The sequence below is a fragment of the Aspergillus sydowii genome (assembly GCF_001890705.1).
Source record: "Aspergillus sydowii CBS 593.65 unplaced genomic scaffold ASPSYscaffold_3, whole genome shotgun sequence".
NCBI lineage: Eukaryota > Fungi > Ascomycota > Eurotiomycetes > Eurotiales > Aspergillaceae > Aspergillus > Aspergillus sydowii.
In genome coordinates, this window is record NW_024467861.1 from 967,838 (window position 1) to 985,045 (window position 17,208).

The window sequence follows — 17,208 nt, forward strand, 5'->3', positions numbered from 1 at the left end:
TATCCCATGCTCGTACCCCGAGCTCTGTCCACGCCTATACCACCGCACGCCTAAAGCAAGCTGAAGACTAATGCACCATGACGACTCTATATGATTCCGCGCAAGCCACTTCCGGATAGGCGACAGGGTACAAAGTGCTGGCATCCGGCCAGTCAGCCGCCCGAGAAAAGCACGCCAGCTGGCCAACCAACCATACGGAGTCTTTGCTTATATTTTTTCGGAGTAATGGACGCCAGCCACACACCCACTCACTCAATCTTAATTCTCTGGGAATTATCATAATGGTGCGTCGATGGGCGCAGAGATCTCGAGGCTGAACCGATGTCGCCACCCCGAGGTGGGCTCGAAGTTGCAATGTAATACCGGTAACAAAGTAAGAAGGCATGTTCGACTCGCGGCGGCCTCCGATTCGAGCAAGGCTCGCACCACCCATGGATTTGTTATATTGGACGGATTATGGATGCCCGCGAATAGGGATCGAAGCGAGAAAGAGACAGAGGGCTTCGCCGGGGAGACTAGGAACCGGCCTACCTAGGTAAAACCCCAGGCTATGGCTAACTAACAAACTCGCCCTCCTCCCTAGTTTAGAGTGTGCCACGCCCGACCCGTCCGTTCATCCTGGTGTCATATCAGTGGTTGTATAGATGTGTCTGCTCGTGACTGGTCCTAGGGACACGAGGAGGGGGGGGTGGTAAACCGGGATGGATGAAATGGGCAATTCCGTGAATTAACTACTACTGAGTGGAAAGTTAGAGTTAGGCCAACCGGGGGCGTATTCTTGGGTTTGGTTATTCCTTGGTTGTTGTCTTGTTCGGCTTTGTTCCTTCTGATGCTGGGTACGGAGAATATCTTATTCGTTGGGTCCTGCTGGACCTGGCAAGCCTTTAGGCTTTTCAATGTTGCTACCATGTGCGACGTCAGAGCGCGGGGACGCGATGGGACGCAACGCGGGGAAATAATACTACATCTGCAAGCTGCAAGCATGGTGATCGAATTAATTGAGCTATGCCGAGACTTTCTCTATTTCAGTTCTAGGTATGTGATCGTATGAAGGAAAAGTAGTATAATAGATGAGTAGAGTAGAACAGTCCATTTCCATTGCATGCAGCTGTGCTGCACCTCATGAAATGATTAAATGCGCCTTCCACTCGCATGAAACACGGGTTACCTGTCCTCGCAGATCTGACAGCTGCCATCAATCAGGAACCGAGGATTGGGTGCGAAAGGCTGCTGGGGGCTCTTTAGGAGCGGGGCGGGGATCCGTACTCCGTCCACGAGCGGCCTTCCTTCCCTCCCCCGCATTACCCCAAGGATTCGCTTCCAGAATGGGACCTATCACAAAGGCGGGCGAGTTTCCGTGGTTCAGTGGGTTCCTGTCAAAAGTGTGGTTGTTGCACTTGGATTGGGGAAGGACAGGGCTCGGGTCGAGTTCAGAGCATGTACCCCAGGTCTCCATTCAGCACTCCGCGATCAAGATGGATGCGGGAAAGCGCTGTATTTGTCTTGTGTAACTGGGTTCGTGGAAATCGTAATACGCTGTTTTCATAGTTCGAATTGATGGTCAAGCCAGTGCTTGATCACAATGTGACCTTCCTTCCATTCCGGCTTGTCAGACCGAACTATGATCGCCGCGTGAGACCGTCTGTGGTTGTGGATATAGACTGGGTATTTGCGGAAACCGACGGCGTTGAGGGACTTAATCATGGAAAATTGATCAGGGGTAAGAGCGAGAGTGGGTCGCTTTTCACCATTGACAGTGTCATCAGTCGCAACCTCTGCTATTCCGTTCGCAAGGTCAGTTGAGCCTTCTGCTTGGGATGTCCCGGTTGATTCTTTCCCTGCTGACTTTGTTTTGTCGATAGGCAATTCTGGCTGTCCTTCCAGGTCCGAAGGTGCCGCGCTCGAGGAGAGATAGTCAGGATCTTGCCTCGCAGCTGCGCCCTCGAAAATTTCGTCCATCGCGTTTTGTACCCTCCTGACGGCAACAGGCATGCGATAGCGCCTGAAAGTATCTCCAGTGCCCTCTTCATGTACATGTATTCGCTTTCGGCTGCGGAAGGTTTGGACGACGGCATAGATGAGGAAAAGCGGTATTGCAATCATCACAAAGAGGGTAAAAAAGAGCCAGAACGGAAGCTTGTCGAAAAAGTTTCGAGTGTTCTGCCACACCCGAGACAAAAGAGGCAGCTGTTCTTTCTCTTCTAGTGGAAGAGTATAAACGTTTGGATCAATCACCACTGGGTCATACCCTTCCACATAATTGAGATTCACGTTCTCCAGGTCTGGAAAATGGTCGACGCTGGAGAAGATCGTGGTATAGAACGGCGTGGTGCGGTCGTTGACCACATTTCCATAGACAGAACGGTGCCTGAATTTCGCCAAAGCTCGGATAAAAATGCTATCCGGGTCAGCCAGGACACGGAGAATGGGCTTTCCTGAGTCACGGAAAGTATCAGTCAAGAACAACTGCTTCCCAGAAACTGATACCGTCCGAGAGCCCAACCCGTTGAAGAATAGACCCTGTGCTCCCCTCACTGGCGCCCGAACTCCGAGATGCGGCGTCGCGAAGGTAGTAAAGTTGACCGGCTCAATTTCGTCCAGCCAGTCTCGGGCGTACAGCAAACCCAGCGCGTATCGAGCTATCAATCCTCCAAGGGAGTATCCAACAACGCTCAGTTTCCGGATCTTGTGCCCATCGGTTTCTAATTGACTCAATGTCTCCTCGATCTCATGCGCAAGGCGCTCTCCGCATACCTCAATCCCATCATATGTGAGATTGCCCGAGTTGCACTCCGCAACGAGAATGTGTAATCGATTCTCGTCGTGTCGTTTCTTCAAAGCAGAAGCGATGGTGCCCATATGAGAGGGGTTTCCCCAGAGCCTGCCGAAGAGCAAGTCATTAGATATGTGTTCCATTGGAAAAAGACGAGCAGCTTACCCATGGGCTAGAACGCAGAGATGGTCTGCCTTCGACACTGTCATCGCAGGCTGATCTGGCTCCATTGCGAGCGAGCCGTGACCGTATGTAATGAATGTTGCTGAGCTGGACTGATATGATTCCCTTGCTTCATTTAAACTGCAAAATTAAAGAATACATGTTGACATGAAAATTAGGCAGCATTATGGTAACGCAGCCGCTGAGCCTCTTTGTGTTTTAGCTTTGTTGTCGTCCGGTGACACCGTGACGCTGACATTCGGACTTGACAATGACAATGCGCTTAACTCCGGCTGACTCAGCTCGGAATTGACTTCCACAAAGTCCGCTCTTTTAGCTTCTGTTTACATTCTTTACTGTTAACCCACCGTCGTTATGATCTACCATTTGTCGGACGTATTTAAATATGGAATAAGATAAAATTTGTTATTTGCTGTTTCAGGCTAGTCATAACTCATCACTAGTCTATTCACTCTATCCATCGCCATGACAATTCAGAACCATACCCGCATATCCCTGAGCCAAATGACAGTCAATCAGTAAGGGTTAGGCTCTGGTCCGTGATCCAACTTGAAATATCCAGGCTGAAGTTTCTGGTAGACTCCGTCAGGGTCATATTTTGACGCAATGGACTGCAGCTTGGCCTTGTTGCTCGCGCCATAACTGCGGATCACGTCCTGGAAACTACTCGCATAGTTCATGTAAATGAAGTCATGGTCGAGATCCCGCTTCTCCGCCTCGAAAACAGCAGTGGCGAAGAAGTCATTAATGAAGCGGTATAATTGATCAGCATTCGAAGCACTGTTCCACATGCCGAGGATGTGCGTCAAAAGAATTGGGCCTTCCGCGTCGTCCAGCCCCAAGGCATTTCCGCCGGCCCGGGACATGTTCTCTATAATGGGATCGGTGATAACCTGGAGAGTTAGACCTACCAGGCTGTCCGGTATGCCAGAAACACGAGGCAGAACAGAGAACCAGTTCTTGACCAGCCAATTCGCGAACTTCTCGTCCAGTTTGAACGACCGGGTCCAGAAAACCTCACGCAGGCCGTAGGGGTCTTGAGCGTTTATGTCATCACAATATTTGGACAGGGTCCGCGTGCTTGTTGAATTCGAGACCGAAGGTATCGAATAATATTTGTTGAAGATAGAGGGGTTGCTCTTGTCCTTCGTGTAAGTCAATTCAGTGGAAGCGATATTTGTTCCTTGCATATTTGCGAACATGACATATTGCTGAGCATTCCCGTCATCCTTTGCCTGTTTTGCCGCGTCGACAAAAGCACCAATGACGTTGGAAAATTGATCTTCACTGTAGACCCGGGTGCTGCCCCAGAGTAACGAGCTGGGGATTGTGTATAGATTGAACTTTGTGACGAGACCGAGGTTGTTTCCACCACCGCGCAAAGCCCAATAGAGGTCCGAGTGTTCAGATTCACTCGCCGTGAGGATTTCGCCTTTTTTTGCGCTTACAACTTCAAAGCTTTCCACGTTGTCCAAAGCCCAGCCGTACAAGTTGGAGAAATAAGATATGCCACCACCGGTAACCAGGCCTCCAACGCCAATATCTGACAAGCGACCGCCCACAACGGCAAGGTTCTCGGGCTCCAAGGCCTTGTAAACTTGACCCCAATTATTGCCAGGACCAATGGAGGCAACAGATTTGTCCTTGTTCAGCGTGATCTTGTTGAGGTCGCGCAACAGTATCGTGATTCCTCCCTGGATGCTTGATGCCCCGGCAATCGCAGCATGGCCACCACTCTTGGCAGCAAACGGACATTGTGTGAGCTGAGAAATGAGGACGGCGACCGAGACATCAGTATCGACCTTAGGGACGAAGATGCACGATGGCTTAACCTCTGCTTGCTGGGCCGACCAGTAAGACCCAGTGACGTTCTGGTAGGCAGAAGTGCTTTGAGCGATCAACCTATCGGGGCCATAAATCTCATGTAATGCTTCGCACTGGAAAGAACGATGTTAGTATTGGAATCTCACGGCTTCTGATGGTTCAGGGAAACTTACAGCACTGTGGCACTGGTTGTCTGTGGAGCTGGCCCCCAACTGGGGAATCTTGGAGGTGTCCACACCCAGTTTATTGAGAGATGACTGCAACTCTTCAGTCCGAGATTTATGAGGCAAAGCAATAGCCTGGGATGCTGCGCACCCGGCGAGAAGTATTTTTGTCAGGTACCTCATCGTCCTGAACAATCCACTGTTGGTAAGATAGCGAGTGATAGCGAGTGATATCGAGCTTGAAGGACAACAACCCTAGTTAGCAGGAAGAGAAGGGCTGAAAAAGTATGGTTGAGGGAATGAAGTTCGAGAGTCGTAAGATAGATTTATACTTACAGAAGCGCGCCAGATTCATCATGCTTGAAGTGAACTGTGAAGTCCGACTTCACATTGTCTAATGCACCACCCAACGGGATCTTTATTAAACCGCCCCATTCTTAATGAATGGTACCATCCTCACTCTCACAGACGGTAAATAAATTAATCTCAGTGGGTTTATCCTAGCAAACGGGATTCACTAGTGTTGGTGATTGTTAGTGAGTGTTGGTTTCATAGCCCTCTTTAGCCAATTAGCGTTCTCTCTAACAATGCATTTGTACCTGCCTGGTTACTCCATCCGAGCTGTCACTTCTATCACTTTACACCACTCCAATTCACAAACCAATAGCCGCCCGCTGAGATCAGCCCTAGCTGTCATATCGACCAGAGGCACAAGCGAGTGAAGGGCAAGATAAGAGAATTAGTGAAAGAAACCTCAAATCTACATTCCAGACTGCGCACGCCTACAAGGCCACTCTTAGTGACATAAAGGACATTTGTTAGTGAATGCAAAAAGAGTTCTGTGAACGCGCCTTCAAGCTTCTTCCCAATGATGGACCGCGCTATCAAATTGAGGACGAGACACAGTTCCATGTCTGCCAAATCGGACACAGTGTCTGAGAAATATAACAATTTCGTTGGGATTCTGGAGAAGTGCGAAGTATCTTGCATCGGTAAAACGCCCATTGCAAAGCCGAATCCGGAAAGGTCCTAGACAAGCCTTTCGATTCTTGTGGCCTCGACTCCATAACCATGGCCTCTCTCAGGCAATGTTTGGCGTACTTTTCTTTCAATCGGATTTTCTACTTATCTGTCTGCTTCTGCTTCGTTGGCGAGAAATGAATACTGCGCAGTTAGGGCTTCTATGCGGAGCGTGAATGCCATACCTACCGCCTGCAGTGGCACTTTGAAGTGAGCTTGCTAAAGAAGAATAGGCAAAGCACGCATTCTATTGAACTATATCTACTACCCACTATAAAGCAGTCTCCTTGCTGATTAACCATATATGGACATGGAACCATGAGCGGGGCACCGCATGAGCCTTTATACTTCCTGTCTCTCATAGATTCTATATTATGCCGCTGTTGCCTGTCGTGTTTCTTCCAATTCCTGAAGTTCTTGCAAGTTAATTATACTTGATTCAGTCTCCGGTGGCGCGCATTGTATACTAAAGGATGTGTCTTACCCTCTGCTTTCTTTTCACGTGTCCAACCAGCCATAGCAGGGAAGCACCAGCCGGGACGGAAGACAGTGAGAGATAGTGTGGCCAAGCATATCATGACACCCTCGAGTATGATAAACTCGGTCTCATTCTTCATCAATTCATTGCCCCAGCCGCCAATGAGTTCCGGGTTCTGTACACGCATCGGGCAAAGATAGTCGAGAACGAGAGCACAACAGCTCCCATAAACCCCTGGAAGCGGCGTGATCTTAAGCTTGCGAGAGAGTCAGGTCCAAGCTGATCGTGATGTCGGTATATGCGAACAAAGTACTCGATCAGGAAATAGCCAAAGAAGACGAGCACAACGACCTGAAAAATGATACCGCCAATCATAATGTCTGTGCCTCTTTTCAAGTCCGAGCTCCCATTCTCTGCACCACCAGCTACTCCACCGCCACCACCCTGGACATTTAGGGAGACGAGGTCACAGAAGATGAATATCCAAGTGTACCAGTTGGCCTTGAGGCGGGAGAATCGCTGGTCGATGTTGAGCACGATGTGTTTGAGCGTTAGGTACACACCTGCTGCTAGGATTGAAGGACCTAGAATGAGACATGTAATTTGAACCTGGAATCCGGCATTGTCCCAAACATTGTAGTGCATCATTACACGGCCGACATAGCCGACAGCTTCGCAGAGACAGCCGAAGGTTAGGGCTACCATGAAGGACCAGGTGCGGTAGTAGATTCCTGCAACGAGGCGAAAGACTGTGCCTAGGACAAAGAATGCAACAAAGAATATGTTTGCTGCGAGGTTCGGCGTATAGCCATATAGATGTGCGTCGATGGGACATTCGGGCGTGACATGGGTGCAATTATCTGTACTTGATGTTGATGGCGTGGTGAATTGCTCTTTGATAAGTGAGAGGATGATTAGAAGAAGATGTATAGCATATAATAATCGGTTCTTAACTATGTTCATGGGCATAAATGGTGATAAGAAGCGATATGTATATATATATAAGTATTGGTTGTTTATTATCTGGGGTTACGAGAATATGTAGAGCATGCATGCGCCGACTCTGATTATGGGCCGAAAGATATACATTCTATTTAGTTGACACAATGACCCACTTCTTCCCAGGCAGATATATAAAACATATGCATTTCCGCAACATAGTTTAGAGATGAAAACTCTCAATTAGTGGTTCGCTCCTTGTATAGGCTGATGAGATCCTCTCCGGGCCCCGAGGCCGCCGGAGATCACCTGATGCGCGGCCTTGGCAAAAGTTGCATCGGAAAATGGATATTCCTCCAATCCACCTATTGCAAACACGTCAAACGGCATTGTTTCATTCGGCTTTCTTGTGCTGCCATATCACCGTCTCGTCGGCTTTCTTTCTTTCACGCCGCCCATTGTCATTATCCCTCTCCATTCTGAGGACGGAGTGCGTTGAAACAGGATACTCAAACTTGTACTGACTCTCCGCTGCTTGTTTGGTCGAACCGATGCCTTGAACCAGGACACATCTGTCGACCGCGTCTTGAAGCTTTGCTGGGTCGACAGCTCATGCAAATATGTTTACCTTTACTCCATTACTTGGTGCCCAATCGTCGGCTTCCAAGGCGTCCCAATCAATTTTGGAATTGGATGATGGAATAAAAATCCTCGTGGATGTGGGTTGGGATGATACATTTGACCCCCTCGACTTGGTGGAATTAGAGAAGTACGGATATCGGCTCCGCATTCTGTTTGAATTACCTGCGTGGAACATGGAGTATTGACCTTGTTTCGCTCTTTTAGACATATCCCTACACTTTCACTAATCCTCCTGACTCACGCGACACCTTCGCACATCGGTGCCTATGTTCACTGCTGCAAGACATTCCCTCTTTTCACCCAGATCCCCGTATATGCGACAGGCCCTGTTATTGCACTGGGTCGCACACTCGTTCAGGACCTATACGAGTCCGCGCCCCTCGCTGCAACGTTCTTGCCCAAAGCCTCTATTTCTGAACCCGGTGCTTCAACAGCCGCTGCGTCCGCCGCATCTGTGACAGAGGTGGACGGGCACTCCGAGCCGGTCAACGCTGGGCGCATTTTATTACAACCCCCGACCACCGAAGAAATCGCCAGATACTTCTCCCTAATTCAACCGCTGAAATACTCTCAACCACACCAGCCCACCCCGTCTCCATTTTCACCACCACTCAACGGGCTTACACTTACTGCCTATAATGCTGGTCACACAGTGGGTGGGACAATATGGCACATCCAACACGGAATGGAGTCTATTGTTTATGCCGTTGACTGGAACCAAGCTCGAGAAAGTGTCGTGGCAGGTGCAGCATGGTTCGGAGGATCCGGCGCGAGCGGGACAGAAGTAATAGAGCAATTGCGAAAACCGACGGCATTAATTTGCAGTACCCGCGGCGGCGACAAGTTTGCCCTTCATGGTGGTAGGAAGAAACGTGATGAGATGCTTTTGGATATGATCAGGAGTACTCTTGTCAAAGGCGGCACAGTGCTTATCCCCACAGACACAAGCGCGCGGGTGCTTGAGTTAGCATATGCGTTGGAGCATGCATGGCGCGATGCTGCTAAGAATACACAGGATGATGTTCTGAAACGAGGTGGGCTATTTTTGGCTGGCAGAAAAGTCAACACGACCATGAGACTCGCGCGGAGTATGCTAGAATGGATGGACGAGAGTATTGTGCGGGAATTTGAGGCGGCTGAAGCCGCAGATGCCACCGGTGGCCAACAATCAAATGCAGATGGGCAGCGATCAAACGACACCCGCCAGGGTAAGGATGGCAAGGGTCTTGGTCCTTTCACGTTCAAGCATCTGAGGACGGTTGAGCGGAAGAAGAAACTTGAGAAGCTACTTAGCGATCCAACACCGAAAGTAATTCTTGCATCCGACTCATCGTTAGACTGGGGATTTGCGAAAGAGTCTCTGCGATTACTGGCTGGCGGTGAAAGCAACCTCTTGTTGTTAACGGATCCACTTCACCATCGCAAGATTTCCGACAAACCAGATGAGTCTCATCGGAGGACCCTTGGTAGCATGATCTGGCAGTGGTACGAAGAGAGGCAGGATGGAGTTGCCTTGGAAAAGGGATCCGACGGCGAGATGCTCGAGCAGGTTCATAGTGGTGGAAGGGAACTGTCATGGACAGATGTACAACGTGCACCGCTTGAGTCTGGAGAACAACTTCTATATCAACAATACCTAGCTACGAAACGGCAATTCCAGGATACAGCCCAAACAAGGGGTCAAGAAAATCTCGATACTACTGCTGATGTCCTGGACGACCGCTCCAGCTCATCGTCTGAGGACTCGGATTCTGAGCAACAGGGAAGAGTGCTGAACTTCTCCACATCTATAGCTCATGCGAACCGCAATAAGCTGGGTTTAACCGACGAGGATCTTGGTGTAAACGTCCTACTCCGACGGAAGAATGTCTATGACTACGATGTCCGAGGGAAGAAGGGTCGGGAGCGAATGTTCCCCTACGTGGCACCAAGAAAGAAGGGCGATGAATATGGGGAGATTATTCGACCTGAAGAATACCTGCGTGCGGAAGAGCGCGAGGAGATCGATATGCAGCAGCGCAGAACCGAATCGCAGCTTAAACTGGGGCAGAAACGCCGATGGGACGAAACGCAATCTGTCAGTGGACCAGCAGGCCGAAAACAAGGTTCTGACAGTGCAAGCAAAAAGGATGCAGAGATGCTCGATAGCTTTAGTCTGACTGAAGATGGCGATGAAGCTGAGGGCGCAGCCCCAGATGAACCAGAGGAGCAAGCATTCGAAGGACCTGCAAAGGCGATCTATGAAAAGGCGACACTCACCATTAATGCTCGCCTTGCGTTTGTGGACTTTACTGGCATCCACGATAAGCGAAGTTTGGAGATGTTGATTCCCCTCATCCAACCACGGAAGTTGATCCTCGTAGGTGGAATGAAGGAGGAGACGATGGCTTTAGCGACCGAATGCCAGAAGCTCTTGGTTGCGAAGACCGGTGTAGATGTGTCCTCTGCAACCGCCTCGGTTATATTCACACCCACCAACAGGGAAGTCATCGATGCCAGTGTCGACACAAGCGCCTGGACAGTCAAGCTCAGCAATAACCTTGTACGGCGACTCAAATGGCAGCACGTTCGGGCTCTTGGGGTTGTCACGTTGACGGGCCAGTTGAAGGCGTCCGAGCCTATACCTACCGAGCAAGACAGCACTGATTCACCCAACAAAAAGCAGAAGCTCGTCGAAGACACCACGGCCGACCAACCTACACCGCAGACCACCGAGTCGCAGGGGGCGGGTGAGAAAACAGAGGTCCGTCCCATTCTCGACGTTCTTCCCGTGAGCATGGCTTCGGGGACAAGGTCGATGACACGCCCACTCCATGTCGGTGACCTTCGTCTAGCGGATCTGCGCAAGATCATGCAAGGGGCCGGCCACACAGCAGAATTCCGCGGCGAGGGAACGCTCCTCATCGACCGCATGGTGGCCGTCCGGAAGTCCGGTACCGGTAAAATCGAGATCGAAGCAGCTGCCTACCCAGCCTCACCGAATGCCGCGATTTCCCAGGGAGCAGGAAGTTTCCTTGCCGTCAAGCGGAAGATCTATGAGGGACTTGCTGTTGTCGCAGGGAGTTAAACCTGTTCTAATACAGACATCTAACAAATGGGAAGATAATTTCCTGTCAAGCTCATGTACTTTATATACCTCTATGAGTCTATTTACTTCATGAATTAAGATGTACTATCGATGACAATCTTCTATGCACATCGACATTAGCATTACCGTCACTAAATGTTTCCCGTCTTCGCAAAGCCAACAATTCTATGCTCATGTAGTCTTGGTATTCCATCCATGGAATCACTCAATGGTCCCGTAATCCTCTGGATAATCTTCTGTGGGAATTTCCTGTAAATACTCATTTGTGCGCGGTCCGGTGTACTTCCTACATATCGTTAGCATCCATATACCAAACTCCGTATATAGATATTAGATCGATTGAAATAGGCGGGGATCTAGGCATCCATACCCTCTAGCATCAACCCACCACCATACCAGCGCAAAAGCGGCAATGAAGAACCCAACACAAATCGCATAATTCCTATCGCCACCAGATCAGCACAAACCACACAATATATACAATGTAAAAAGCGAGGCGCATACATATTCTCCACCGTAATCGGAACCCTAGGCGGGAAGAACAAGATCGTGCTAATAAACAACACCCAGAGAATCGAAACCCAATTGACGTAGCTCCTCCACCTTCCCAGCGTAAACGGGCCCTCTACGAAGCCGACTTGGTGCTTGTAGATTTGGTGCGCAAGGATAACGGAGACGTAGGAGAGGTCGAGCGCTGGAGCGGTGATGGAGAATATTGCTGTTGCCGTTTGCGTGGATCCGATTGCGATGCAGTTTAGGGCTATGCTAAAGAGCACGACGAACCAGACGGCGTTGACGGGGGTTTGGGTTACAGGGTTTATTTTGGAGAGCGTGCTGTGCTGGATTAGTTATGTTCGGTAGTTAGAATATCAATTCGGGGGAGAGAAGCGTACGATGAGAATGGAAGGGCCTCATCACGAGCGAATGCGTACGCCATTCGAGTGTCCGCGAGCATGGCTGAGCAACCTGTGAATAGCTGCACAAGGACAGCGAGGCCCCACATGATCATGCCGCCAGATTTACCTCCCGCGTTGAGGAAGATTTGGGCTGCGGGGAGACCGGTGGGTGTGCTGAGGATGGCTTCGAAGTCCGTGAGACAGAAACATAGGGATATAGTTAGGATCCAGCCTAGGGCACCTGAGACTACGACGGCGGATTGAATGGCAATGGGACCTAGGGTTGCAGCATCGTGCGTTTCTTCCGACATACTGGAGTTTCCCGTTAGCTGCTTGTTAACCAATAAAACTGGTGCCGGACACTAACTGGGTGGTTCCGTCGTAGTCGGTCATTGTCCAGGCTACCGATATGAATCCGAGGAGGAAGGAAAAGAGCTTGGAGCCCCATCCTGAGCCGTCCGTGATATGAGTAAATACCCAACTAGCGGGTTGTTTGTCGGGTGTATTATATAGGAGCACGACGCAGATGATAACCGTCGCAGTGACTAAGAGTGTAAGAAATACGAATCGAGGAAAGCAGACTTGGAGGAACATACTGTTGATCGGAGCAAACCAGATGAAGATGCGATGCAACCACTTTGTCGTCATCGAGCTGATTACACCAAGAAATATTAGGAGTGCGATGGACAAGCGCACAGTATCCCAAGCGGTCCTTCAAAGTGTCAGTAGTCGCAAACCAGACATCTTTGTGACCAACATACGGTGTATACGAGTACCCGCCATCGACGAGCTTGGAGTTCATACTAGCAGCAGCAAGTAGCATTTGGCTTACCGTGTAGGCCACACTGGAAACACCAGCGGTTTGCCCCAGAAGATTGCACCAGCCCTGGATCCAAGAGAATATCGGTACCTGGTCCTCAGGCACAACGTATTTGGTGACAAAGTACATCCCTCCTGCCGTAGGATAGGCGGAGACCAGCTCCGCAACTGAACTACCAATGCAGAAGGCCATGACAGAGCCCAGGAACCAGCACCAGACTGCAGTCGCAGGACCGCCAGCGGCCAGCGGAGCCCCAAATGTCGCTGGAACGGAGCCCAGGACTCCCAGAATAGAAATAGCATAGGAGACAGTCGACCATTTTGAGAATTCTCGCCTGAGTTCCTGTGACAAAATTATTAGTCACAGAATCGCACAAGCTGGGGGAGCTCTTCGTACCTGTTTGTAGCCAATACGAGCTAAGAGGCGCTCATCGTCGTCATGAACGGCAGACATTCCTCGGCTCTGTTATTTACCGGTATACCTACCCACTCGGCAACTGAAAGCTTATTTATGGTGTTGAAGTAGGGCAGCGACAAAGCCAGGCAATTGGTGGAAGTCAACAGAACCACAGCAACTTCCCCAGAAACAAGCACCACCGGAGAGTACTGAAGCACAAGCGAAGAGCATGATGGAAAAAAACCTAGATAAGAATGGGCGCAGGAGCACGCCAGTCGGACTCGTTGGACACCGACAGTGAGGGACAGCCGGAGATAAGTAATTCCGATGATTTGTTTAGGATGCCGTGAAAGGTGGTCAATTCACCCCGTCCACCATCTCGTTCTCCTGCCGCCAGCTTCCCCGCGGGTGCTCATCTCTGTCGCTTGTTCCTGCCGTTGACTTCGTTCTTTAGTAATGGCCAGGAATTGAGATCTTGATTAACCCCAGCCCTTAGTTTTCGTCCTCCGGCCTCCCCACCACGTTATGGACCAGAACTACTATCAATCCCCCGCCCAGGGAGTCGCTCCTGGCGAAGACCCCTCCAATCCCAATCGATTTCCGCCTCAGCATCCATATCCAGGGCAGCACCCTGCCGGTTTTCCCCCGGGTCCCTCCCCTCCTCAGCCAGGTGCCTATTACGGAGCTGGCACTCCCGGCAACCAACAATGGCCGTCCGCCGCATACGGCTCCCCGCCTCCCCCCGGGCCACAACAACCTCTACAACCCCCAACTCAATTCGCATACAATACTAGTCCTCAACCAGGAATGGCAGGACCGGCCGCAGTTCCGGCTGATCCATCAATGGCTGGGCTGACATCTCAGATGAGTGGCTTGGGTATAATGGGAGAAGGGGTGCCTCGGAGTTCCAAAAAAAAGCACCGTCACGCACACCATGACATTGGGGCAGCGGCGCCAGCGCCAGCGCAGCAATTCGCAGCTGCTCCAGCGGACGCCCTCCAACAATCTTCGTCCCAATTTTTGAATACTGGATTGAACCAAGCACCTCCCTCCATGTCCCCAGCCTTAGGTTCTTCGGGGCTTGTTCCTCAACCCACAACACTCGGTCCTGCACCAGAGCCAGGCCATGGAACAGTCCCTACTCAAGGGAGGATTGACCCGGAGCAGATCCCTAGCATACCACGCTCGCGCGATATTCCGGCACAGTACTACTTTAGCCATGTTTATCCCACAGTGGAACGGCATCTACCTCCCCCAGCGGCCGTTCCGTTTATTGCCCATGACCAAGGCAACTCATCACCGAAATATGCCCGTCTGACGTTGAATAATATCCCCTCCTCCTCCGATTTCCTTTCCTCTACCGGCCTCCCGCTGGGAATGATTCTGCAGCCGTTCGCGCGCCTCGACGAAGGGGAGCGACCTATTCCTGTGCTCGATTTCGGAGATGTAGGACCTCCTCGGTGTCGCCGCTGCCGGACCTATGTCAACCCTTTCATGTCGTTTAGAGCGGGTGGGAATAAATTTGTCTGCAATATGTGCACGTTCCCTAATGACGTCCCGCCCGATTATTTCGCCCCGATCGATGTTACCGGGTCGCGCGTCGACCGCATGCAGCGTCCAGAGCTTATGATGGGGACCGTCGAGTTCCTCGTACCGAAGGATTACTGGAATAAGGAGCCTGTTGGTCTCCAGACCTTATTCCTAATCGATGTCAGCCAGGAGTCGATCAGCAGGGGATTTTTGAAAGGAGTGTGTAAGGGTATCATGAAAGCACTCTACGAAGACGAGCCATCAGAAAATGTGGATGGAGCAGAGCCAGTCCGGACAATACCCGAGGGATCCAAGATCGGAATTGTCACTTATGACCGCGAAGTGCAATTCTACAATCTTAGCGTATGTCCATTTGATTCTCGGCGAGATGCGGGAAGTCGCACTGACACCTTTTATAGGCGGGACTTCAGCAAGCCCAGATGATGGTGATGACGGATCTTCAAGAACCGTTTGTTCCTCTAAGTGAGGGATTGTTCGTGGATCCATATGAATCAAAGTAAGTTCTACACCTTCTACCCAGATTCGGCTTGGTTTGCTCACGATTGCATAGGGATGTTATCACCTCACTTCTAAAGCAGATCCCAACTATCTTCTCCCGCGTCAAAACCCCGGAGTGCGCTCTCCTCCCAGCTCTCAATGCAGCTCTCTTCGCGTTACAGGCCACTGGTGGTAAAGTTATCGGTGCAATCTCGTCACTGCCAACTTGGGGTCCTGGGGCTCTGTCGCTTCGGGATGACCCTAAGGCTCATGGAACGGATGCGGAAAGGAAACTTTTTACCACGGAAAATCCCCCCTGGCGAGAGGTCGCAGGTAAAATGGCCGAGGCCGGTATCGGTTGCGACATGTTCATAGCAGCCCCCAGCGGGACATATATGGATGTTGCTACCATCGGTATGTTGCTTTTTCACAATTATCAGCCGATACTTTGTCGATGCTAACCTATATTAGGCCATGTTCCTGAAGTTACTGGAGGTGAAACGTTCTTTTACCCCAATTTCCACGCCCCAAGGGACATTCGAAAACTCTCAGAGGAATTGGCACATGCGGCGACGAGAGAGACAGGCTATCAAGCGTTGATGAAGGTCCGTTGCTCCAACGGATTGCAAGTGTCGGGCTACCACGGAAACTTCGTGCAACATACGTTCGGCGCTGATCTTGAAATTGGTGCAATTGATGCGGACAAAGCCATTGCTGTTCTCTTCAGCTACGATGGCAAGCTTGATACTAAGCTGGATGCCCATTTCCAAGCCGCTCTATTGTACACATCGGCGAACGGACAGCGTCGGGTACGCTGTATCAACATGGTGGCAGCGGTTAACGAGGGTGGTTTGGAGACTATGAAGTTCGTTGACCAGGACGCTGTTGTGAGCATAATCGCTAAAGAGGGTACGCTCATCCTCCCACCCCTTATACCCATCATTTTAGCGAAGTTGTATACTGATGTTGAGTAGCGGCCGCGAAAACTTTGGACAAGAACCTCAAAGACCTTCGGGCAAACATCACGGAGAAATCCGTGGACATCTTCAGTGGATATCGTAAAATCTTTTCTGGGTCGCATCCTCCTGGTCAACTTGTACTGCCGGAGAACCTCAAGGAATTTTCCATGTTCATTCTAGCCTTGATCAAGTCGCGGGCCTTCAAAGGTAAAGTTTGATTCTCGAACGTAAAGACCTTCAAACTGACACTGTTTGTCCAGGTGGTCAAGAATCATCAGACAGAAGAATTCACGATATGCGGATGCTACGATCGATTGGCTGCACCGAATTGTCACTTTACCTGTACCCCCGAATCATTCCTATCCATAATATGCAGCCAGAGGATGGATTCCCGAATGAGCAGGGTTACCTACAAGTACCACCTGCCCTTCGGGCTAGTTTCTCAAAGATTGAAGAGGGCGGAGTGTACCTGGTTGACGATGGACAGCAATGTATCCTATGGCTTCACGCACAGGTATCTCCTAACCTCCTAGAAGATCTCTTTGGCCCCCAGCATGCATCATTACACGACATCAACCCGCAAGCATCATCAATTCCGGTGCTGGAAACACACCTCAACGCACAGGTCCGCAACTTGCTACAGTACTTCTCAAGCATCCGAGGGTCCAAGGCGGTAACAATCCAACTTGCCCGCCAGGGGCTAGATGGTGCCGAATACGAATTTGCGCGGTTATTAGTAGAAGACCGTAATAGCGAGGCGCAGAGCTACGTTGACTGGCTAGTGCACATTCACCGTCAAATCAACATGGAACTTGCCGGACGTCGGAAACGTGAGGACGCGAGTACGGAGGGGTCACTGGCAGGACTAACTGGGTTACGGGCGCCCTATTGGTAAAGAGCTATTCCAAATCTAATTCTCTTGTTTTCGTTACATTGCCATGCATTTGTATTTCTTGGGCCTTTTTTTGATTATCAATATACCACGGATGTTTGAGTTC

General features: G+C 50.4%; 6 protein-coding genes across 6 annotated transcripts; 2 read left to right on the top strand and 4 right to left on the bottom strand.

The window, feature by feature from the left end:
- Positions 1-1,542: 1,542 nt before the first annotated feature.
- ASPSYDRAFT_56187 (lipase ROG1 family protein) lies at positions 1,543-2,982 on the bottom strand (the record flags this gene model as incomplete). Its single annotated transcript, XM_040849174.1, has 2 exons — positions 1,543-2,881; positions 2,939-2,982. 2 exons carry the CDS (start codon positions 2,980-2,982, stop codon positions 1,543-1,545), a joined length of 1,383 nt encoding a protein of 460 aa, XP_040704471.1.
- A 255-nt stretch (positions 2,983-3,237) lies between these two features.
- On the bottom strand, positions 3,238-5,382 carry ASPSYDRAFT_755448 (FAD-binding oxidoreductase). The gene is made up of 2 exons (XM_040850802.1): positions 4,954-5,382; positions 3,238-4,893 (listed from the first exon to the last, which is right to left on the bottom strand). The coding sequence occupies exons 1-2, from the start codon at positions 5,125-5,127 to the stop codon at positions 3,472-3,474; spliced, it is 1,596 nt and encodes a 531-aa protein (XP_040704472.1). The 5' UTR covers positions 5,128-5,382; the 3' UTR covers positions 3,238-3,471.
- On the bottom strand, positions 5,299-7,771 carry ASPSYDRAFT_56189 (RTA1 domain-containing protein; the record flags this gene model as incomplete). Its single annotated transcript, XM_040849175.1, has 4 exons — positions 5,299-5,327; positions 6,476-6,617; positions 6,659-7,302; positions 7,747-7,771. 4 exons carry the CDS (start codon positions 7,769-7,771, stop codon positions 5,299-5,301), a joined length of 840 nt encoding a protein of 279 aa, XP_040704473.1.
- Positions 7,772-8,001: 230 nt separating this feature from the next.
- ASPSYDRAFT_146360 (cleavage polyadenylation factor subunit CFT2) lies at positions 8,002-11,090 on the top strand (the record flags this gene model as incomplete). Its single annotated transcript, XM_040841615.1, has 2 exons — positions 8,002-8,150; positions 8,228-11,090. 2 exons carry the CDS (start codon positions 8,002-8,004, stop codon positions 11,088-11,090), a joined length of 3,012 nt encoding a protein of 1,003 aa, XP_040704474.1.
- A 222-nt stretch (positions 11,091-11,312) lies between these two features.
- ASPSYDRAFT_146173 (amino acid permease) lies at positions 11,313-13,280 on the bottom strand (the record flags this gene model as incomplete). Its single annotated transcript, XM_040841597.1, has 8 exons — positions 11,313-11,397; positions 11,482-11,553; positions 11,616-11,945; positions 12,005-12,319; positions 12,375-12,552; positions 12,604-12,719; positions 12,769-13,169; positions 13,224-13,280. The coding sequence occupies 8 exons, from the start codon at positions 13,278-13,280 to the stop codon at positions 11,313-11,315; spliced, it is 1,554 nt and encodes a 517-aa protein (XP_040704475.1).
- Positions 13,281-13,748: 468 nt separating this feature from the next.
- Positions 13,749-17,105, top strand: ASPSYDRAFT_29198 (Sec23/Sec24 family protein; the record flags this gene model as incomplete). Its single annotated transcript, XM_040844612.1, has 6 exons — positions 13,749-15,116; positions 15,173-15,270; positions 15,325-15,665; positions 15,723-16,160; positions 16,226-16,417; positions 16,471-17,105. The coding sequence occupies 6 exons, from the start codon at positions 13,749-13,751 to the stop codon at positions 17,103-17,105; spliced, it is 3,072 nt and encodes a 1,023-aa protein (XP_040704476.1).
- Positions 17,106-17,208: the final 103 nt, after the last annotated feature.